This window comes from Pieris rapae, chromosome 23 (genome assembly GCF_905147795.1).
Source record: "Pieris rapae chromosome 23, ilPieRapa1.1, whole genome shotgun sequence".
Classification (NCBI taxonomy): Eukaryota; Metazoa; Arthropoda; class Insecta; order Lepidoptera; family Pieridae; genus Pieris; species Pieris rapae.
This window is the reverse complement of record NC_059531.1, coordinates 2,091,120-2,116,525: the sequence shown is the minus strand read 5'-3', so window position 1 is coordinate 2,116,525 and position 25,406 is coordinate 2,091,120. Positions and strand designations below refer to the sequence as shown.

At 33.6% G+C, this 25,406-nt stretch overlaps 1 protein-coding gene across 1 annotated transcript in view; it reads right to left on the bottom strand.

Annotated features, from left to right (window-relative positions):
• Window positions 1–17,003, bottom strand: part of LOC110999420 (multiple C2 and transmembrane domain-containing protein) — a 57,655-nt gene extending 40,652 nt beyond the window's left edge. Inside the window, exon 1 of the mRNA XM_045633414.1 lies at window positions 16,907–17,003. Within this exon, the coding sequence (XP_045489370.1) occupies window positions 16,907–16,938 (32 nt within the window). The 5' untranslated portion in view covers window positions 16,939–17,003. The remainder of the gene's footprint in view (window positions 1–16,906) is intronic.
• Between the last annotated feature and the right edge of the window lie 8,403 nt (window positions 17,004–25,406).

Here is a 25,406-nt window from a genome sequence, read left to right as displayed (position 1 = left end):
GAAAAGTTCATGTTTACGTCACGGAACAACATGTTTGGATACGGTATATGATAAAGAGAATTTATTTAGTGCTTATTTTACAATCGATACCTTTCACAATTATATGTATGATACGCTTTTCCGGAATTAACTTAAGCACTAAATAAAACTCTTTTTTTATTGCAAAAGGAAAGTTAAATTTGTTTCAATTTTCTGTTTAACCTTTTTTTTATTATTTTATGTGTTTGACATTTTAGGTTTTTCTTTGCAATTTCTCTGTCCACGATCATAGAGCTCAAGCAATTAATAAAAAAATACTCGACATGGTCCAGCCAAAAATACAACATACTTTTAGATTTATTTTTATATATATGTAGTATATATTAAAAGTTATATAACAAATAATATTATAATTATAAAAACGATGTTTTAACAACACAGTTACGGACATTTCATAGAAAACATACTTAACATAATTTATGATAGATTGTTCATTGTACATAACATGTAACTTATATTCAAAGCTAAAAATATTGCATATACACATTCACATATGATATAGTATACCATTCATGTTAATGAGCAATCGCTTAGTGAAATGGCGCGAAACAAATGAAGGCTATGACAATGTACAGGCGATGAAGGCACGGACGACAAAACGGCTACACTCGTCTGAGTTGCACTACAGTTAAACTCATGTTTTACACTCAATCAAAAGATGATGGTGCGATCTTATCTACTTACTTAACTACCCTACTTTTGTAGTTTACTTTTACGATTGAGTGTAAACTTTTGTTTAGATTTTGGGTTTTTTGAAATATATTATGTATTGGATTGTTTATTAAGTTATATTAAGGTATAAGTACTACTTAGTATGTAAGTTCATAGTTTTGTTTAGATTAGACCTTATAACACAGGTTATAGAACTTAAAAGGGATGTACTAAAATGTATATTTAAGACCAGGAACTTTTTTTTTTGTTAATATGAGACAAAATCACTTTGCGACCGGCGTGACCCACTAACGCCAAACGTATGGAAATGGTCACGTGATATAGCGTGACCTGTTAGGAAAACCTGTCGTAAATTATCTTTATCTCCAGCCCCTTCATCTAATATGATTTAAGCATATAGGAGTCGCACTTAACGGTTCAGAAATGAGACTAAGCGCTAAGTGCGACTTAAGTACGTCAAAAAAGTATTGGCATTTAGAAGGTACTGAATTTGAAGGTAGTGTTCAAACAGATAGATTTTTGATATTTGTATAAATTCAGGAATTCAGTCGAATACCTGTGTGCAGACTGTTTTAGTAACCTCATCTGTAGACGGTCTCCAAACGCTTGTTAATAAAGCACATGAAACTAGTGAAAGAGACTTTTGTAGTAAAGGGGAAGCCCGAAGGTGGTGGTCATTTCTCGAAACGACGTTTCAGGCTATCTATCTGTAGCTTGAAATACATTGGAACCAGTGCGGCAATAAAAATTTGGGAACTTGGGAAGTGAAATCGAATTGAAATTTGCTAAGGATCTTTCAACGAAATGAAGAAAGTTGTGATGCTTGTCATTTGAACATTAAACCTCAAAAATTAGTAAAATCCTGGGTAAATGGCGTGTTGGGAGAAGGGAAAGATCATGGCTTCGTGAGGTTAGGAAGAAGTCGGGTATTGCGACTGTGGAAGAGTTGCATCTGGCTCAGGATTCTAGAACAGAACCTTCAGTAGTGGAGAGGCATCGATAGAAACAGAATATGAATGGACCTCTGATCTAATTGGCAGATACATTTTGAGCAGACATCGAACCCTGAGCGCTAGCAGTTATTTATTTTTACATAAATAGAGACCTCGCCACAAAATTTGTAATATCGCTAAAAATAAATTATCATATCCTATAATAATCATTAAAACGCTATTTTATTATTAATTAAATGTATAATTATAATTACATACTTACTAAATATATATATTTATTTTTAGCAATCTACATGGTTTTTGTTGGTTATTTTTTTAAATTTATCTTATCAACACTATTGGATTAGAAATTAAAGAAATTTCACGGTGCCTCGAAAACCAAAAAATAACCCGACGTTTCGCGTGCTTTAAAAGATGAAGGGTTTCTGCGGGACACCGTGAACAACTGTTGTATATATATACATATATATTGTATGTGCAATAATTATAAGTTAACAATAATACACAGCTTTAATCCGGTAAAAAATTGTTTTCTTTAAATGTGTAAAAGCTATGTTAATAAAAGGCAATACTAAAAAAAGTTATATATCTCTCATTATATCTTTCATTTAGTTCTTTCTCTTTGATTATTGTTATTTTGTGTGCTTATGTTTGTTTGTAATAAATGTCTATGTCTAAATAATCAACGATTCAAAGTCTACATCACTATTCATAGCATAACAATAGTTTGAGGTTATCCTTTGATCCCTTGTATCCTTTCAAGGTATAAATAATACTTGAATACTAAGTAGGTATTTACATCTGTACGTGATACCTATAAATTGAATTACAGAATATATATAGATATTTGGAGTCGGAATTCTTTGATGGATGGAGATATATGAATATAAGTTAATTATTAATTCAAAACAAATAACATAATACAAGAAAAAATACCTTAAAATTTAATTATTAAAAGGAGTCCCTTTAGGCAAGGTTCCGAAGATACTGGCAGGGTTCGCCCTTTGAATAGCTAGACTAATTCTTTGTGCAAGGTAGCTGCCAGCTCTTCGTTCTCCTGTGATGTCGACTAACCTTTTTGATATCCCTAAAAAGCCTTAACGGGCTAGGACCCCACGGACCAAGGGTCTCAACACCGAATGGGACAAAATCATATTCAGAGCCTAGACTTAGAACATAGTTAATAATTTAAATATGTTCGACGCCCTGATCGATAGGAAAACTGCAATTCTTGCAATAATAATTTTAATTTTTTCTTTTCTTTTCTTACTAGGGCTGCCTGGAAGAGATTGCTTGGTAGCGATAAGGCCGCCCGTTGCATGTAATTTATATGTATTGTGTTATTCGTGTTTCTTTCTAGCAACGCAGTGTGAATAAATAAATAAAACTGTGTCCAGTTTGTGTCTATGTAAGATTATGTATACAATAAATAAATTAATAAAGTTAAGTCATTTATTTAGGAAAAGTTATTTGCCTCAAAAGTTACGAATCACAAAATGTAGGTATCCAAAATGATTTAGTAATACTAATATTTTAAACGAAATGAAACTCGTGGCACGTTTTTTTATATTCTGCTGCTGAAATTGTCACGCGGTTTCTGAAAACGTGACAATTTTGCGACACAGTTCGGGGTCACCGGGACTCGTAATTAGACAAAACGGGACGTTTGGTCACGTTAGGTATACCAACGAATTTCATTGAGGTCATTCTAAATATTTAAAAAGTACTGGAAAGTTCCAAATCTAAACCATTTTTAACTACATTTATCGTAATGTAGAATTTTTTGACGATACTTTATAAATGGTAGCAGGACACGTAGGCTCTTACGGTACGCCCAAAAAAGACCCTCATTTTCATGGGTGAGTTGCCCCTGAGTAAAAGAATTGGAGGTCCAAAGAAACTTCAACGGGAGCAAATGTACATATTTAAAAAACATATTTGTATCTTTGATATGATCACTAGATGTTATAATATGATATGATAACCCGGTAACGCTATAACTTAAGACGGAAGGTCTCTTAAGTACTGAATAAATTTTGACAGTGAAATAAGTGAGTTTTTTTTAATGGCTTTTATTTGTGCCAACTGGGTACAAGGTACATCGCCAGTGTCATGTAGATAGAGAAGGCACGAAGAATAGAGTTACGATACTTTGTTGTGATGTCATTAATTTGACATTGACATGCCTTATGCGTTCACAGATTGACCAAATCGAATTTTAATTCAACGCAATGCGGACATTCAACAAAATCCATTTGTCATTAATTAACTTATCGTTGAAAACTTTCCGGTGACAGCCTACACCAAGATTTTCCGTGATTTTCGGTCTTGATCGGAACCTTTGGCCTTGTTTACTAGATCTTAGGTCGCTGCGAGGTCGATTTGTGATCGTAAACTCTATACATGGTCGTGTGTATCTCAATGTTAATTGAATACGGATCCGGGTTCCACGTGATTTTTGATGAGTTATAGTAGCTAAATTAGTAGTCGATTAAAAAGAGTGGCGGAGAGTTTATTGCCAGTTCTTCTCTTGCGTTCCGTTTTGATTTGAGAACTGGCAGTAAAGGTAAAATTAGCAGCATTTAATGTATATTTGTTCATAAGTGTACATTATGTTACCTATATGAATAATTGATTTTTAATTTGGTTTGATATATTTTTTTTTTATTGAGAAAGATAATTAAAGTTTGTAAAGTATCACTTAACAGTTTAGTATTACTTATACTTTTATAAAAACTTATGTATGTATATATACTAGCTGGCCTGGCAAACATAGTTGCCATTTAAATTATCTTTTAGAAACATTTTTAAGTTCAATAATATTAACTACAATCCACTATACCTAATAAAAAAGGTGTTGATCGTAGAGAAGTGAAAATAAAGGTTATATGAATTTTTGTATGCTGTATCATATAAAATAAAAACAATAAATGTCTTTGAAAAATATAAATAAATTTAGATTTCACACAAAATTTCACGGAAAACGGTCGAGCCATTTCACAGGAGTTTAAACAAACACCGTGGCACGATAATTTTATATATTATACTATATTAAACATATAATATACGGATATAAAACAATCTATTACTACTTTAACATAATATAATATTAAAAAACATAATAGGCGATTTTCAAACCTACTGAATATGCATAATAAATTTCATAAGAATCGGACGAGCCGTTTCGGAGGAGTATGTGAACTAACCTTGTGACACGAGAATTCAGGGACAACCCGTAAACCTTAAAAAATTACATACCTAAAGCTTCCTCATATTTTCTGACACTCTTGTAGATATTATCTAGAACTTCTGTAGAAGTTAATTATATTTCATAACATTCAACAGCGTTCCTATAAAACCGTTTTTTCTTGGACTGCAAATTCACGAACAACGCAAGGGTTTTAATTTTCTGAATTAATATAGAGGCTTTGACAAACACAAATAACGTCACTATCTATTGGTATCACATAGCAATTGACTGGATTTCCGTTTATCAGCCCTGTTATCAGTACTATGCGCTTCCAGCTCCGGGACAGATTTAAAATAATTGCCTAATTAAGATAAATAACTCCCGTAATTTTTATTTATAATTAAAGTTTATCATAACGCTGAACTTGAAACCATAGATAACAATTGCCAAGCAATGTCGCTTATATCAAAACTATTGGCTGACACTAGTTGAATAAGAAAAGTAATCGCGCCAAAAAGTGACAATCATAGACAATAAAAAATCAAAAAAGTTAGACGGTGGAAAGATAACCTTTTTGGGTATTTTTGAAGTCTGTAAATTAAGTGTACTGCTCATATGTAGGTAAAATACAATATAATACTGAAAAGCTCCTAATATATGTATATAAAACTAATATAATAAAATGTAAACGTAATACGCGTGATTCTTATTACTTACTGAAATTTGTTATTAAGCTAAAAAATCTCGTCATTATCTAATTATTTTTGGTAGTATAAACATAAAAACGTTTCCTTGACTATAAAATATGTTTTTTGTGAATGTAATTAAAACTTTTATGTATAACCATACAATTTGACTCCGTATTTATTGTTATAATTGTAATTGTATAATTTTCATTTTCCCGCCATAAAAAGTTACAACATTGTCGTTTGTCAATTGACAGAAAAAAAGTTGTATTCTATTATTCATAATCAGAACATAACTTTTTGTGTTTAAATTTAATTTGGAATAAATATTAATTCATTTGTAATACATTAATAAACTTAGTTCTCTGACATGACTGTTACAGTAGAATTATTTTTCTTGTGAAATAAAAAATATCCTATTACAGATTACTTTCAGTTGTCTTAGCTTCAGTGTGCGACGCTCATCCTTGAGGTCATAGATTCGATCCCCGGCTTATACTAATCCCGGATTATACTTTTATGTGCGCATTTAATATTCGCTCGAACGGTGAAGGAAAACCGGCTTTATACAAATGCGTGTGACACTTACAGGAGGCTGAGCTACTTGCCTATTAGATTAACAGATCATGAAACAGATACAGATCTGAGGAATATGAGGCCCAGATCTCAAAAGGTAGAAGAAATCTAATTTTAATTTAAAAAACTAGGAAAACGTTTTTAATAATTTTGGATCCTTCTAGAAAATTTTTCTACTTCAAACCGGTACACTTTACAAGTAATTACGGAGCGTAACACCGCTTTTTAAAGTAATTACCTTTTTAGCCGCTATTTTTCTGATTTCACCGAATTTACCAGTTTTTTGGAATATGAATTTTAATTACTATTTACCATAGATTATAAAACTCTTAAACAGCTGGACCGATTTGAATAAATATTTTCTATGCGTTTGGGTGACACCCTGCATGGTTTAGTTTCACAAAATATCAACCCCGCAGATGACGCTGCAATTGTCTAGGTTATTTAAATATACAGCAAATAAACCGTTCGTATATATCTCTTGTGCATGTTTATATTAATATGTATATATACATATACATATAGTATATCATATGTGCATGTGTTCGTAATACTCCTAAACGGCTGGTGGCCGCTACCACGAACAAAAATTTAGCCTAGCTATTCAAAGGGGGCATGCTGCCAGTATCTTCTGAACCTCCCCTAAAGGGACTCCTTTTAATAATATATTTTAGTTATTTCATTAAAAGGCTAGTTTATTATAATTTACAGGTTCGAATTGATTGAAGTGGAATAAGTGATACCTAGATGATCTTATGTTCCAAAATAAACGTTTTTATTTATTTATTTTAATATAATTATTTTAATATATTAAATACTTTAAGATTGATTAGAATGTTATAAAGTATTAATAAGAACATTGTTTATGTTATTTGTATTTCTTTTATTAGTATTTTAAGTACTGCAACGTAATATGAATAAATAAATAAAGCAAACCCAGCAAAAGAATAAATATAAAAATTCCAGCCTATCATGAGGCCTGACCGCGAACTTTCCGATAATTTCCACAAGTTTACGTCACCTATAGTCATGGGAAATTACGTATAAGTCACATTTAAAATGAATTGCTACAATTTGTATGAACAACCTTCGGAAATTGCACGGATATCTGAGAAAGAAAACAACTGGACGATCGGCCGCAAACCCACCTGCGAAATGAGCGGTCTATTGGAGACGCCTGTTCTAGCCTTATTAACAGCCGACCATATTTCTGTTTTAGCTGTTTCTTGTTCATTTATTTTTCTTTATTACTCTATACTTTATAGAACTAAAAACGAGCAGGGTCACCTGTTACATGCTAATGACAGAAGGCTCACAAATACCCAGGAGATCTCAGTAATACTGCAGACGGGATTAAGGTCTTAGGAGGAATTTTTAGAGATTCAGAAATTACCAGTTCTATAGTGTCGGCGATAGCAATGCATTTTTACTGCAGAGATGGTGTATCTGTGCACGACCTACTTGCTTTAAAAAAAATTGAAAAAAAAAAGAAATTGGATCAAAAATTAGGTATAATAAGAATTTGTTCAATTCAATTTAGGATTCTTCAAGAAACGAGCGTACAAATTCTTAAAAGGCCGGCAACGTAATCGCGAGCCCTCTTGTAATGTGTGATTTAAAATTATTATAGAACATATGTTATGAATTAATAAATTGTAAAAATTGTGTAAATATTGTATTTTTATTATTAACAGAATAAAAAAATTCTTACTTATATGTGTTATTAAACCGCATATAGTATGAGAATTGTGTGCAACAGTTAATTAAAAAATCTAGGATCCTTTAAAGTAATATAAAATGTTTTATTGTTATATATATGTTTGAATTTTAATAACACTAAAAACGTTTTATATGCAAACAGGACGGGGCAAAGTTTGTATGATATAAAAATATAAAACATCATAACATTATTATTAATCATAACAAACAAACAGTATTTAAAATAACCTATAATAAATGTAATAATAATTAAACATTAATAAAAAGAAAATTAAAACACATTTAAAAAGATTGGACTCTGTGGCGTGTGTTGATTGAAATTTAGTTAATTAATAGAATATATATTTTTGATTGTTTCAGCAGCTATTTAATTTTAATAATATACATATTTGTGTTTGTATTAATTTTTCACACTTATACTCACGCATCAAACGTCAAATTACGACCATATTTATGGGATACTCAATTTCCGTTTGAAAATCGATACTAACGCACATCACTATCACCTGTAAAACCGATATCACACCACGTTTATCACATAAAAATTTTATATACACGACATTATCACAAAAAAATTTAGACGCACAAAACCGGTTCGTCATTCGAAATTTAAAATTATCTTACCTCTGTATGGCCGTGCGTTGTGAAGGTACAGATAGAACTAAGATACGTCCGAGAATCGAGAAAACCAATTGCGGAACATTTTTACGCGTCACAGTTTATTTACAAAAAAAATCACACAAACTTATTGTTCCACTTCACCGATTACACTGTCATTCGAATTATTGAATATGTAATTCGACATTAGCATAAACGTCATTATTGTAAGGTTAGAGATTTGGTGAGCAGTCTGTCAACGGGTAGATTTAATTTCAAATACCGACGTTCTTTTTTCAAAATTTCCAATGTGACAAATGAATTTTATTTTTAAGATTTGTATTAGCGGCCAGCATTTTTATTGTCACAGGTAATTCATAATTTGCGTTATACTTAATACGAAATGATTTATAAGGCTTTGTTATCTATAACGACAACAAATACATATAGAACATTTTTAATCTGAATATATTCCAATAAATTTATAAAATATTTGCACCTGGTGATTAACATACAATTTATAGTTTATTTTATATAATTTAAGAAAGAAATCAACGATTTTCAAGGCTGTGGCCGTGCATTCAGTTTTCGGTCTATAAATAATAACATAAAACGATATATAACCCATTGAATTGTCAAGTTAAGATTTACTCAGTGTAAAACAATTTCACATAAACATGACAAAATCGTATCACGATGATTTCAATTAAGATAATTGTTTTATAATGACCATTCAACTTATTATTATTACTATGAATTAAGTTTTATTAATTAACTAGTATTTTTTTTAGATGTTAGTACTGTTATGCTGTTATCTGTAATTTTATTTTTATTTATTCAATTATTCACCATTATTATTTATATTTCCGTACTAGGGTTGCCTTGAAAAATTAAATGATAGGCGTTATGAATATTAAGTAAATTTTCAAAACATATAAATAAAAAGAGAAATTCAAATTCCCAATAAATTTAATAATTTTCGCCTCCCTGTGGGGCGTGGGCCAACATACATATTTTTTTTTAATAATTTAATTTTTAACATAAAAAATTAAATGGGTGGTCTGAAAAACAGTAAGTAAATTTTAAACACATAAATGAAAAAGGGAAATTCGAATTAAAAAAAAATGGAATAGTGGTTCATTTGTTTAAAATGGGACCTACCATGAGCTTTCTAAATAGAATCCACTTGATGAGGTTTCAAAATTCAATAGCATTTTCTTGTAACATGACCTCCTAATATGATGAACTGAAACGCATTGAAATATCCAGGCCGAACGAAATAACGATAATTTTGTTTGAGGTTTCTATGTACATAAGTTTTGAAATTTAACTGTCAAACGGGTGATTCTATAATGATAAATAAAATCTAATAATAGTTTTTAATAATTCATCAATAACAATAAATTTGAATGTATATAATTTAATAAAAAACTATGGTTTTGTTATATTTTAAACAAAGTTTTCTGGTGCTATGTAAGTTGACACTAACATTTACATGACTCCGTAAATAAATTTATAAAAATATATCAGTGGCGCTACAACCTCTTTAGGTCTTGGCCTCAGATGTCTGAATCTGTTTCATTATCATTTTTTTTTAATCTTATAGGTTAGCAGGTGATTAACCTCCAGTGCCCGACATACGTCCTCGACTTTTTGGGTCTAAGACATGTCGGTTTCGTCACGATATTTTCCTTCACCGTTCGAGCAAATATTAAAGCGCACATAGAAATAAACTCCATTGGTGCACAGCCGGGGATCGAACCTAAGACCTCAGCTATGAGAGTCGCACGCTGAAGCCACTAGGCCAACGCTGCTCACTACACACAATAAATTTTTGGAGCTATCAAAATCTGAATTTTTACAAAATGTCATTTTAATTATTATTATAATATATTTTAGTTACTATATTTTTAAAGGTTTTTAGTTTTAGATTTAAAGAATATTATTTTCGAGTCCACTTGACTAGAGGTTATAGCAATTAGTTAAAACGTAAATAATACTTGAAAACATTGTTTACTTCTATATCAGAAAATATAATTCATAATGACAGCGCACATCAAAAGTAAAAAGAACACAAATACAAATTCAGATGCAGTGCATCATAGACAAGTATACGTGGACAGCATCACGACCTTTCAACAATTTTTTTTATAGAACAGGGGGCAAACGGGCAGGAGGCTCACCTGATGTTAAGTGATACCGCCGCCCATGGACAATCTCAATGCCAGAGGGCTCGCGATTGCAGTTTCTGAGAATTAAAACAATTAAATTAAACAATTTAAACAACAACATCAATGTAGTAACTTTGCTTCATAAATGTAGTGTTAATGTTGTTAAACTTATAAAAATGATGGGTTAAGTGTTCATAAATGTGTTTTCCAAAAATAAATACCTATATCGAAGTGAATTCTTGATAAAAAAACCCTTTTTTATAAGATAATACAAAACAACATATAACTCGTAATCATAAGTTACTTAAATATAAAAATAAATTAACTTATTCTGATAATGTTAATAATTATATTTTCTTTCCAGTTTAAACTTGACAACTTCGCTAAATTGAGAGACATATTGGTGAAGAACAGACCCAATGACATACATATTTATACCCAATTGAATTTTGCCTAAAGACTTCTATATTATCTTCTTTTTCTATATTGATGGCGTCATCCTAACTAAAATACTGCTATTAGAATGTTTTCAAATGGCTTAATTATAAATAAATTTGAATCTTCATTTAAAGAAACAAAAAGCCGAGGTAATCATGAACATAATAAGGAAAAGTTGAATTATAATAAATACTAATGATATGGTTAAATAAATTTATAGTTAAACTAGTTTTTGTGCCAAAAAATTAAAGTTTATAATTAACAAAAAAAACATAAGGGATGATTGTAGAGGGATGAAATTTTAGGGTTGCATGAATTTTGGATGGTGTATCGTAAAAAAATATAAACGAAAAATTTTGTCTCAAAAATAAATAAATAAATTTAGGGGTGCACCCTTAACATTTAGGGGGATGAAAAATAGATGTTGTTCGATTCTCAGACCTACCCAATACGCACACAAAATTTCCTGAGAATCGGTCGAGCCGTTTCGGAGGAGTTCGGTTACTAACACCGTGACACAAGAATTTTATATATAAGATGAAAAACGAGGCAGTGGCTATTTTTGTAGTTTTTGCTTATTATTATAAAGGTGTCGGTGTGTTTTGCATTATGCTACATTTTAATACACGGAATTGTTTGAAAAAGTCGATATTTTTGAAGTTGATCGGTTGATGTTTCTTACCTTTTCATTTGGGGATAAATTAATATCATCATGATCATTTGCTTATCGTGCCGATATTATCATTAACAATGCCACTAATAAGATAATCGAATCTTTCCCGACAAAACCGGTACTATGCAATAAATGGGTTGACCAATTTTCATTAGTGCATTCTAGAATAGTTCAGATTAGTAACATGTTTTTATTATTAAATTTCACACCATCACACAACACAACCAATTTTGGCTTAGTTAAATCAATTAAATCACAATTAGTTAAATGTATTAAATACTTTTTGTTTGTTTGTATTTTTCTAAATCTTTTTCTAGTAAAATGTATCATGTATTCAACCTTTGGCTATATTTTCAGTGTATTTGTTTGTGATTATATATAATTTATGTTAGCTGTAGGATTACTAAATAAATAAATAACATTTTCTATTCTCTTCAATCTAAATAAATAAATAAGATGTGTACAGGATAACGTAAGTCAGGTCTAGCAATTAATATATTATAAGGTTTTTAATTAGGTTAACGTGGTGATAGACAAGTTTTAACAGCGATTGGTTCTAAGTTCTAACTTTCTTGTTTATGGTTTGTGTGTCACAGAGGTCAATTAACTGTACCTATGCATAGCGTTCAACTCTTTCGGTATATAGAATAAAAATCGCTTTTTGCATATATATTTCTTCGCCCAACGCCTTTTCTTCTTCCGAGGCCCGTTCATCTTTAACAAGTTGCTTTAAAAAAAATTTACCAACATTTCAGAACTCACATTGCATTCATTCAGTAAAAATCTCAAACAACATCTTGTTAGCATGTCCTATGCTGATGCAGAAAATATTCTAATTGAGGAACAATACAAGAATACGGGGGACCAGTGCACTTTATTTTACTTCAATATTCTTTTATTGTGTATAATAAAGTATTTTCTTTCTTTGTATGTATCTTTAAATTTACGCAACTGATTTTATTATGAATTTCATCAATATAAAAATTAACATAATATAAATAAATTACATAATATATCGTAGTAAAATTATCCACGTCGCTGGTAAAGAAAAATTAATGATTCAGAAAAATGCTTAAGCTTATATTTTAAGTCATCCTACTTTAACGTCAATTGTCAAAATTTAAAGTATGTGCCTGTTTTTAATATTATGTTACAGTCTTACGGACAAATGGCAGCTGACGAAGAAAACTACCTTCTATGATAGTTTAGTTTTTAGTCGGGATATGCATCTAACCCGGCACTAGCATTCGACACCTTTAACTATATAATTCAGTAACTACTACATAATATAGTATTATAAATTTCTATTTAGACGGCTCTTTTATGTCAAATTCTATACTTTTTCAGATCCGTCATACTTAGCAGTAAGACTGTGATTCTTAAAAAATGCATTTGCATGGAGGAACTGGAAACTGAAAAAAAATTAATTAGTGAATAACTTTATGTTAGGTATATTATAATTGACCTAAGTCTTAGGTAGCCAAAAATAACTTCGCTATCATATTGAAAAATCCTAAACGACCTCGTCTCATGACCATTAAAACTTTGGAGGTTTTTTTTGACAGGTCAAAGACCCTGACTTATTTATGAAAGGACAGCCTAAACCACATGAACCACAAAGGTTAGATACTACGATTTTGACAATTGACATTTCCCTCGCTTGATAAAATGTATATATTTTTTTAATTTTTATCTTTCGCCTTATTCTACGTTTGTAGAAAAAAACTACACAAACTTATAGCAAGACCAAAATGTTGACCATAGCTAACTTCTGGGTGTCGGATTTTTTGTGATGGTGTGTAACGTGAAAATTTATTCTCATAAATTAGAACCTAGAGCTTAGAGAATAACTTCAATAATATGTCATAAGACAAAGACAATTAATTGTCTTTTGTACAGGTTTGACTTCTATTTAATAAGAAGAAACCATCAGATACATCGCTTTGACAGAAACATAGAAAGTATTGAATATATGTATACTGTTTCACAGATTATATACACATATGTCAGTAGACAAAATGACAAGAAAAGAGTGTAGGTACCAATTCCTAATAGCTAACGCCACGCCACCTATAGGCGACCAAAAGAACTAATAATCATAAGATACAAAACAATTGTTCATATTATTATCATTTGGAGAATATTTTAAACATTTACTGAAATAAAAAAATACGAAGACCTGACTGTATTCGTAAAACCTTGACGCAGGCTTGGGTCATGGGGCACTTTTTGCGGTACTTAAAACTATCAAATAAACAATAAGTTTTTGTTGATTGAGAATTTTCGAACATTTTAAATTATTCCCAGTAGTCAAAGATAGAATTATTTGTAAAGGCAAATGAATAAATCAAATAACAGTTCTTTATGATTATGATATACAGATATTTATGAATCAATTTGATTGTCCCAACAATCATCCATCCATCTATCCATCAACCCCAGGCATCATCCTATTTGTGCCAGAAGAATCCAACGTTATCCATATACATCATTCTGATACGCAAGCTAGATATCCATGGTTATTGGTTACCCCACATTTTCCTAAAGTTTTTTATTATGTAGTTTTCACGTAGTTTTTTATTGTTCGTATTATTTATAAAGGAAACTAAACAGATACATCTCTATATAGTAAAAAAATAAAAGTAAAACGTCAAATTAATACATTCCATACAAGACAGACATATCCACAAAATTCCTCTTTATCACTAGTACCTGAGACAATGATAAAGCACTGTGGAAGACAAGCATTTAATACTTATTTATTTGGAAACAAAACAGATACCTACATCTTTACAATAAAAATAAAGTTAAAACAATAACATAAAATAAACACATTGGATGTATCCACAATAGGTTTCACTAATTAAAAGTTAATGATGTTTCACTAATGTAATAAAGATTCGTACTAGGGTTGCCTGGAAGAGATTGCTTGTTAGCGATAAGGCCGCCCGTTGCATCCCATGTAATTTATATATATTGTGTTATTTGTGTTTCTTTCTAGAAACGAAGTGTGAATAAATAAATAAATAAATAAATAAATATTACAAATAAGAGAATTTGCAAAAGAATAAGAAATAAAATGGAGTGATAACCCGCGTGATTGCTACTAAGTGATGTCAGGCAACCCAACAAAAGTATAATAAAATAATTTTGAAGAACTGTATAATCTTAACTTTAACATATCAAGAACATACAATAAAAATAACAAGAGAGAAAAAAATGTTACTTAAGTCATCGGGCATTATAAAGCGATTTCTTCCATATATATATATATACTTATATATTATATTTGTGTGGGGTGTTCTACCAAGGTGATCCTTTGATGTGAACACAAGCTGAAACAGAGAACTCTACTGGACCTACAGAGTGTACAGAGCATATAGAAATTATGAGATTTGGGCTTTTATTATTAAAGATATGAATGTATAAGGGTGGTTACAAACTAGCGTATTAATCACCATACGCGATTACACGCGCGCTTCAATACGCGCTCAAAAAAAACGGACGCGCGTAAACTGGCATATTTTCGCGACTCACGGCTATGTATTTGAACAAGGTAGAGAAAATTTAATACAGTCTACGAACTGCGAACTTAAACGAGCTTAGAAGCGCATACGAGTTGCACGTATACCTGCATGCGCTTCCAAAAACGCTAGTCTGTAACCACCCTAAATGTCACCTGATGTAAAGCTTTTTTTGTACAGATAACGGCGCCGTTTTTTAACGTTCATAAGTATACAAGCAACGCTCACAAAATTGCCGAGTCGAATCGAGTTTTATGTTGTTTAGAACCTTGGATACCAGGAACTATGGGCTACATGAAGCATGGTTTGCATGAAGTTCAACTGATGATAACCGCCCATGGACTCTCAATGCCAGAGGACGTCATTTTTGAATAAAAATGCTGGCAACCCACTCGGACTTCTCGTTAGTTCAAAGGAATTTACGAATGAGCATGTATCACTTAACATGTGAGCCTCTGCCTGTTTGCCCCTTGTTCCATATAAAATCCAACGAATTACCGCAAGTAGTGAGCATACAGTTAGTCAAACACATACCCAGACAATCCATTGTGTCGGATAGCTCCATCAGGGTATGAGTATAATTTGAGAGTAACTAAAATTGATTATTCATCACTACATAGTATAAAACAAAGTCGCTTTCTCTGTCCCTATGTCCCTTTGTATGCTTAAATCTTTGAAACTACGCAACGGATTTTGATGCGGTTTTTTAATACATAGAGTGATTCAAGAGGAAGGTTTATATGTATAATAACATCCATTAAATAGTGGAGAAATACTGTTATTTTTGAGGTTTCTAATGTCGTAAATAATTACATTTTTTCCGCTTACCTACATTGCAAACGCAGGCTGAACCCAGCGAGTTTTATCAAAATAATGTACTAAGTATTGTACACATTGAAAAGGTCTACAGAAAAGTCCGTGATGGTATATATCTCTTATGGATAACCCACAATAACTTTTTTTTGTCATTTACTTTTTACGACAAATAATGGCTAATTTTCGAAGCGATTTTAACCAATACAGCATTAATCCTTAACCAATTAAATACCTTGAATACATTCTTCATTTAATATAGATCTATATACAGCCCATTACAGCTTATTTAGCAGCGATCGAACGCGTATATTATCGGAGCTTTCCAGCGACGGAAATAACAATACATAATAAAAACCTGCTTTTCATCAGCATTGCACCCATGCGAAGATGGGGCGGGTCACTAGTTAAATAAGCCTTTTATTCGGATCAACATAGGTACATACATAAACAAAGATCATTATATTAAATTAGATATTAGAAGGTTAGAAAAAGAACTATTCTAATATTTGGATCTGGTTTAATATATGCATCTGTTTGCAAGTCGGCAAAGGCCTCCTCTAACCTTTTCCATTATTATCTTTCTTGGTGTTTATTCGTTGTAATATATATTATGTTTATTCAATATATATGTATAGATTGCACTACTGCGCACATAATTGGTCATTATCTCAACAGTATCAAATGTACCATTCATCAACATTAGAAATAAATACTCCAAAAGCCTATTAGCATTATTAGTATACACTATATCACTCCTGTATTTAAACTTCTCTGTTTAAAGTTCAAATTAACCTCACTTAAATAGACGATTTGTGGACAAATGTATCACATGTATTAAAAACCAAAACTCACCACAAGAAAAGCGACTCCACACTTCGCGACATTTCAATACTTTTTCACATCAAAATTACGTACGAATCTGACGGCATCTAAATCTTTAATGAAATATTCAATGACGAAAAACGAGTTAGGATCACCTTGCGCGTTTTGATTTTGGTCAAAGCTCAATAGAACATTTCCTATTTATTTACTGATACATAATACATTTAATACAGTAGATATTATATGTTATGATATATTCTACGATACGTGACAAAATTTACAAGCTAATTACATACTTATTTCCATGATAGATTATAATTAATTATAAAAATTAAAATTTACTATTCGCCTAATGCGCCGCCCGATAGTAGCTTTGTAAGCTTTTATTAAATTGATCACCACACTACCGAATACATTAGTAGTAGTAGAAAAACTTATTTTTATATTTTTCTAAAGCTAAATAAATACTAATAATTATATTTAAATGTCAGATAAATCACATTTCTTTTTAATGGATTTTGCTTCATTTGATTATTTGTATCTACCTACTACTAATTCTACATTCGTTAACATAAACTAAAATTCATATCCTTAATGAAAATAAAACTTTTACAAATAATAAAATAAAAATGTGATTATTCATTAAATAATATAATAATAATTTAGCCTTTTATTCAGATCGACATAGGTACATGACAACAAATATCATTATATTAAATTAGATATTAAAAGCGATGTTATATTTATATGTAATTATAGCGATTGGGACTCACTGTGGACGCCCTCTGCCCCACCTAGGGGTTATAGGACATTAAGTCAAATTAGATATTAGAAGGTTGAAAAAAAAACTATTCTAATATTTGGATCTTGCTTGATATCTGCAGATCTGTTTGCCAGTCGGCAAAGGTCTGCTACAACCATTTCCATTCACATCTTTCTGTGTTTATTCATTAGAACAATATATTACAATGAAGAAGATTTTAGAACTCAACTCAACAACTTTTAACATACAATACAAAGTTATATTATAAAATATAATATGTTTATCTTTTAACGAATTTAACTGTACCGTTACTATTTACTTAATTACAAGTTACACCAAGACAGTCAAACGTCATAATTTAACAGTTAAATTAAAAATGTGATTAGAAAGGGACGATCAACCCAAAATTTATAGACCAAGGCAACATTCTCCTAAATTGTCTATCAGTATTTCCTGGGTTTTCATCAAGTCATCAAGCCTTTCTAGCCTTTCAATTCTTCTTTTCCAGGTGGCCCCTGCCATTGGCTTACTGCTGTAGATTCATCAGTTGTCTAGCCCGTTGTCATTTTAGTTTCAAAACGATGGCTTTAATTACTTGACTTATTGACTATGCTTTTCTCAAAGTATGTAGAATTGTTAAGTGATCCTTAAAATAAATTACCAAAGACACTCCTAATGCCAATTAATTAAAATCAAATAAATTGTTGAGCTTAGGGGCGAGTTCTTAAACGATGCCTCATCATAAATTAAAAACAACAGAATTACCCGTGACGTCATTATAAAACATTATACATTCAAATACAAGTTACACCTGACTAATGACGTCAAAGCGCAAAAATATTTTCGCAACATTACGGTAAAAAACATAAATGTTATTTAGCTTCGGCGCCATATTTTATTTAGTGCTTGTCAACCTATTACCTAATCATTTAATGCGTTTTAATTTGAGGTCCTGGAATTGGTTCTAGACCTATGAACGTTAGAATTAATCTTTCTAATTAATTTTTTATATTTGTTTTAAACTAAGTATTGTTTGATGATTTGCTTAATAGAGTACCGAGAGATTTTAACGCCGGCTTTTTCTCTCGGCCTACACCCTCTGTCTTCTTTGCCGATGAGAGATGCCTACAGGTTCAAATTTAATGACGTGGAATAAGTGATACTTTATAGATCCAAAATCTTTCGTTTTTAGAAAATATGATATACAAATGTTTTGTGTGGTTTCCCCAGTCGCACGTCATCGATTTATGACTATGGAAAAGTTTGATTAAAAACTTCTGAAGAAAGAACTAATAGTAAACCAGAGTTAAGGACGGTAACGGTTTTTATTTGAAGATATATAACTTGGCTTATTTAAGGGTTCATAAATCTAAATGACACTTATGTAATTATGTTATTGGACATTAACGGAAATGAGAATGTTAAAATACAATTGATGAGTGATGTATTGGTAAAATTAGAAGCAATGAAACGCAGTCGGAGAAAAAAAAATTTTTTTCGTATGTTATTTTTTGAAAATAGAACACATTATGGTTATGTGATTGAAAAAGGGAAAAGAAACAAACACAAAATCAAGATAAATACTGTGTTAGTTACTTGAAAAGTTTTTCAAGTTCGCAAATTTAAAATATAATTTTCAATTTTGAAATTAAAAATATGTCTACTAGAAAGTACCTACTGGAACGCGTTCCGGTTCTGAAAAAAGAAAAGAGAACGTCTTCGTCGTACACTACTGGATGGGTGTGGTAAAAACTAAACGGCTCAATATTAGCTTCAAATCTACGATGGTTGTTTACATTTTACGATTCTAATTATCTTAAATATTTATATGTAACTTAACTAAAGTTAGGTTAAATAACTCCCGCCATAACTTTTTTGATAGTATTCATTATCTCCCTTCCTTTGTCTTTGGTTTTAATACAGCGAGTGGAAGACTACAGTAAGTTAATACATTCGGGTTTTTACGTTGCGTGAAGTCTTTGGTTATAAACTGGGGCTGGCGTTTTCTTTGTTTGCACAATATATTAATCAAGTTTCTATGGAAAATACTTCCATAAATAACAATTGTTTATTGTATCAGGTAGTTTAATTGATCTCTTGAACAAACATCAAGCCATAATCGACAATCATTAAAAATAATTTATATAGCATGAGTAATTGGCAATTATTATTAGTATTGATGAAAATTTCATTGAACTTTGTCAAGTCTATTATGTCATTGCAACGAAGTATTAATAAATAAATATATATCGGTCGGCCGCAAAGCAGGTGGAAAATAATAAACTACTCAAGTAGACCTATTTGTTTGTACATTGGCTGATTTCACAAGAGTTAAATAATAATAATAATTTATTTATTGCAATATGGTACAAAATGGTAAGGTGGTACAATCGAAAACGTTCGCATATTCTGCCACACACAGTGGCGCGCAAATTTATCTTTATTTACATGTTACATCATTAGTCAAAGTCAATTCTTATATTATCTGTATGATATATATCACACTTCATTAAATTTGTATCAATTACAATAGTAACAAACTAGTTGCTAGCTATATTGTTAGTAGTAAGATTTAGGCATATAAGTATAATTTTTTAATGTTTTATGTAGGATATTTGGTGTGGGTATTATTTTGGAGTTCTATCGAATTAGTAGTAACTGTTAAGGTAGAATAATGTAGTGGAATAAATAAATAAATTATAAGTCTTTCTTCCAACTTCCAACAACATTCTTCGACTTTGTTCCCTTTGGAGAATATATGTCTCTTTATGTCCTATAACCCCTAGGTAGGGCAGAGGGCGTCCACAGCGAGCCTCCATCCCGTTCGGTCTTGCGCCTCGTGCTTCACCTCGCTCCAAGTCCTACCAGCTCTCTTTACCTCGTCCGCTACTGTACGGCGCCAGGTTTGTTTGGGACGGCCACGCCTTCGCTTTCCTTGCGGGTTCCAATCAAGCGCCTGTTTGGGAATATGACTGGGATCCCTTCGAAGTGTATGGCCTATCCAATTCCACTTGCGCCTCTTGAGCTGCTGACTGATCGGGGTTTCTCGGCAGCGTTCCCAAAGTTGCTCGTTGGAGATTTTTTCAGGCCAGTAGATACCCAGAATATGGCGAAGACAGCGGTTGACGAAGACTTGGAGTCGGTGCGAGATGTCTCTGGTGACCTTCCACGTTTCACATCCATAAAGCAGCACAGACTTGACGTTGGATCCGAATATTTTAAACTTGATTCGACGCGTCAGCATCCGTGACTGCCATACAGGCCGAAGTTGTGCAAAGGTTGCTCGGGCCTTGGCAATGCGTGAGGCGATATCCTCCTCTGTACCTCCATTTTCAGACACGACGCTTCCGAGGTAAACAAAGTTTTTAACAATCTCCACGCTCTCCCCTCCCATCCGCAATGGGGTGCGGTTATCAACTCCAACACGCATTTCTTTAGTTTTCCGGGTGTTGATTTTGAGTCCCGCCAGTCCCGCCTCGCGTTCCAGGTCGTCTAACTTGGATTGCATGTCACGGTGCGTGTGACTTAGCAGATATAGGTCATCGGCATAATCCAGATCTTCCAATATGTTGGTTAATCCCCACTCTATGCCGCGGCGCTTGCTCTGATGTGTGCGATGCATAATCCCGTCGAGAACAACCAGGAAAAGTAGTGGCGAGAGTAAGCAGCCTTGTCGGACGCCCGCGTGTACTTGAATATCGTCTGAGACGAGGCCATTGTGAGTCACTCTACAAGAATAGTTCTGATAGCTGGCCTTTACTAAGTTGATTATCTTTGGCGGGACACCAATGACAGAGAGTCGCGACCATATGCTGTTCCAACTCAGCGTATCGAAAGCTTTTTCAAAGTCAACAAAGGTAAGATAAATCCCCCTCTGCCATTCTGATGCCTGTTCGAGGATGATACGAAGAGTATTAATTTGGTCAGTACATGAGCGATTAGGCCGGAAGCCAGCTTGTTCAATGCGGAGGAGGGGCTCGACGGCTCCAGACAGCCTGTCCAAGATAATTCTGCAAAAAACCTTGGAAGGGACTGAGAGCAAAGTGATACCTCTCCAATTGCTACAGTGGCTAAGATCACCTTTTTTGGGCACAGTTATAAGTAGGCCCCTATTCCAGTCTTCCGGAAGCTTCTCGCTTGTCCAGATTTTGCCAATCAAAGGTGTCAGCGCGTCGACGGTGGTAGCCAAGTCCGCTTTTAGCATTTCTGCCGCTATCAAGTCAAGACCTGGTGCTTTACCAGTCTTAAGCCCCATGACCGCTCTCGCTACTTCATCACGTGTGGGTGTTTCGATATCGATGTGAAGTAGCCTGGGTGGTGGAGATGTGTCTTGCGGGACACCAGGAGTGGGCAATTCTGTGGGACGAAACGTTTCCTGAAAGTGCTCACGCCAGCGTCGCAGTTGCCCTTCTGATGTTACAATGAGCTGACCGCCTTTTGATTTTAGAGGCTTCTTACGCTGACTTCTCTTTCCTGCCAAAATTTTAGTTGCCTTATATAGGTCTCTCATGTTGCCGGTGTTAGCTGCAATTTGCGCTTGGTCAGCAATACCGTCAACCCACAACCTTCTGTCATTTCGCGAGCTGCGATAGATTTTCTTACGAATCTGTCGATACTGCTGCCTGAGGTCGGCTTGTAGTAGCTCGTCGTTGGTTCCTAGCAGTCTTAGGTGGAGTTCCCTACGGTCGTTTATCAGCTGCCAAGTGGCTTGTGAAATCCATTCCTCGCGCGAGTGTTTAGTGTGACCTAATACGAAAGAGCTGGTCTCTGTGTAGGCCACTTTGATGCGTTTCCACTCTTCGTCTATTGAGTCATCGTCACTGTGAAGTCCGGCGAAGCGGTTACGGAGCTCAAGCCTGAACTTGTTCATAGTTTCAGGATCTCGCAGTTTAGTGACGTCAAACCTTCTTCCAGCCCTACCAAGATCACCAGCTGGTCGCGCAATCGAAACCTTAAGTCGCATTTCGGCAACAACGAGATGGTGGTCGCTGTCAATATCAGCGCCTCTTCGGTTGCGAACATCAAGGAGCGATGAGCGCCAGGTCGAACTGATAGCAAGGTGATCAATTTGGTTTTTCGTGGTGCCATCCGGGGAGTTCCATGTGTATTTATGTACATCTCTATGAATGAAAAGTGTCCCACCGATGGTCAGGTCATGTTGTTGGCAGAACTCTATAAACCGTTCGCCATTCTCGTTTCGTGCTCCAAGTCCGTGTTTGCCCATGCTACGCTCACAGTTGCTGTTTTCGCTTCCAACCTTTGCGTTAAGGTCCCCCATGACGATCACAATGTCTTGCTTCTTAATACATTTAAGTGTGGCATTTAGAGTGTTGTAAAAATCATCCTTGGTGTCCTCCGCAGACGTGTTGGTGGGAGCGTAACACTGTACAATGGAGATCTTACGGGCTCTTGAGTTGAAACGGGCCCAAATGATTCGGTCTGAGATCGGTTTCCAGTCCAAAAGACTCCTCTTTGCGGAGTTAGAGAGGAGAAAAGCGACGCCATATTCAAGGTCATCATCCTCATTTTCCTTCCCGGAGTATAGGAGAGTTAGGCCTTTGGACGTTCTCAATTCACCAAAACCATTTCTGCGCACTTCGCTTAAACCAAGTATTTGCAGATTGTATCTAATCATTTCTGTCTCTGCTTGTGCTAGTCGAGTGTCGGTGCTAAGCGTTTTTACATTCCAAAAAGCAATTCGTGTCCGTGATTTTATGCCAAAGGTCGTCGGTAAAAGATCGGTCCGGTTTCTTCTCGCTGTTTCAGTTTCTTGAATCGTTGTTTTTCAGGCAAGCAGGAGATTAGCCCACTGTGCCCTAGTCTGATAGTGGGGCTGCCACTTTAAAGCTTCCAGACAAGCTCGGTTTTATGCGGGTTACCTCCCTAGTGAGTAGATTCTGTTTTAAGGCGCAGAATGCTCGCCTTTTGCCCTGCATCCTTAGCTCAGCTGCAGCTCTAGGTAGTGGGCACGCGGAAGCGTGGCTGCAGCAGGTCCCAGGGTGGACGACTAGGACGTGGATGACTCGGACTGGCCGGGGTTCTGCTTACATTAGTGTTCCACTACATAACACAGCAGATGGTTTTATTTGGCTTTTTATAGGCAATGCTGACCTCACTTCATCAGCGATTCCCACCAACACCATCCCCAACTTCCCACCCTAGAATATATGTATCCCTCTTTAAATGGGGCCTGGGAGATAGTACCGGTAACCCCAAAGCGAGGAAATGTAATTTTAAAAAAATTGAAATACTGTATACTTGATTGTTATGATTACTAACAGACATTTAAGTATTTTAATATTCGCTTTTTGTGAAATTGTTTACGCTGATAAACCGAGACAGATTATTAAAAATACTAATTTAGTTGTTACTAGTTTTGTTATATTATATATTTAAAACGGCCTTGTTTTGGCCACTGCTGGGAGGCAATGGCTTATTGAGAACTTATTAATATTGCAAGGTCATCGCAGTTATTGTCGCCGAAGAATGTACGTTTCGCTACACTTATACACTATTATGACTATCTACGTCATATTGTAAATCCCTGAATAACAATTAACAAAAACAACTAGATCCTAAAAACTTGACGTCTGTTTAGTTGACAGCGTGCGACGCCATTTTGCCTGCAAAAACTTTTGGCGGGTTCATGAAATTATGTTTAAGTTGAATTATTAAAGACAATATTTAACTGAACTCAAAATAATATCTAGGTTCTCGTCACTTGTAGATTTAAAATAGTTTTTGAAGTCTTATCAAATAGCCTATTAATGATTCTACGAACTTAAGGTTACATTTACCTACGTCAATGCGTGATGCATGTCAGGCATTTAATAATAACGTCATTAAGCAGTAACAGGTTTAATGAGCTTTAATGTGTCGTGACCTCAGCGACACCAAATTACTCTTAATTTTCATAAAGTTCTGGTAATATTTTCTATAATTATTGCTTTAATTGTGCCTACATTTCAATCCAAGGAAGTTTGCCTCCATAATTGTGATACATATATGAAATACATACCTATATATATATGTATACCTTACAGACTATGCCAATATGATAATGTCGAGAAAAAATAAAATAAAGCATATAAGTGCCTAATATTAAACACACAATATCGATACGGTGAATTCACTCTACGAACATATAAATACGTCAATAGTGTCAGAGAAATAGTTATTGATTTCCGGTGATATCCAATCCATAACTTCCAGCCATGTTGGTTAACTTCGCTAAGGAGTATTGACAACAAATTAGGAATTTCAATGATGGATTCTAGATTCAATAATATCGCTATTATGGGGTAAGCCTGCAGATGCTTCAAGATGTTTTTAAGATTTTCGGCTCTTAGTGACGTAATGAAAGACGGTCACGTGTCTATGAAACATAAAATAAAGATTTACAATACATTTATTCCACCATGCCATGCACAGCAGCTGCAAATCTGGTTTAATTAAAAAATAAAACTAAATGGAACAACATGCAAGACTGAAGTGGCAATGCACGGGACATATTGTAAGGGAAGAAAGAGAAAAACTGACAAAGTAGGTGAACCCCTATGGAAAGAGAAGCAAGGGTGAGGTTTTGGGAATACAAGGTTAGCCGTGGGGGAAGAATATAAAGGAAAAGGACTGAACAACATTTATGTTTTATAAAACAGGGGGCAAACGGACAGGAGGCTCACCTGATGTTAAGTGATACCTCCGCCCATGGACACTCTCAATGCTTTTAAGAATTCGTTCGGAAATACTTCATTCACTAACTGGTGG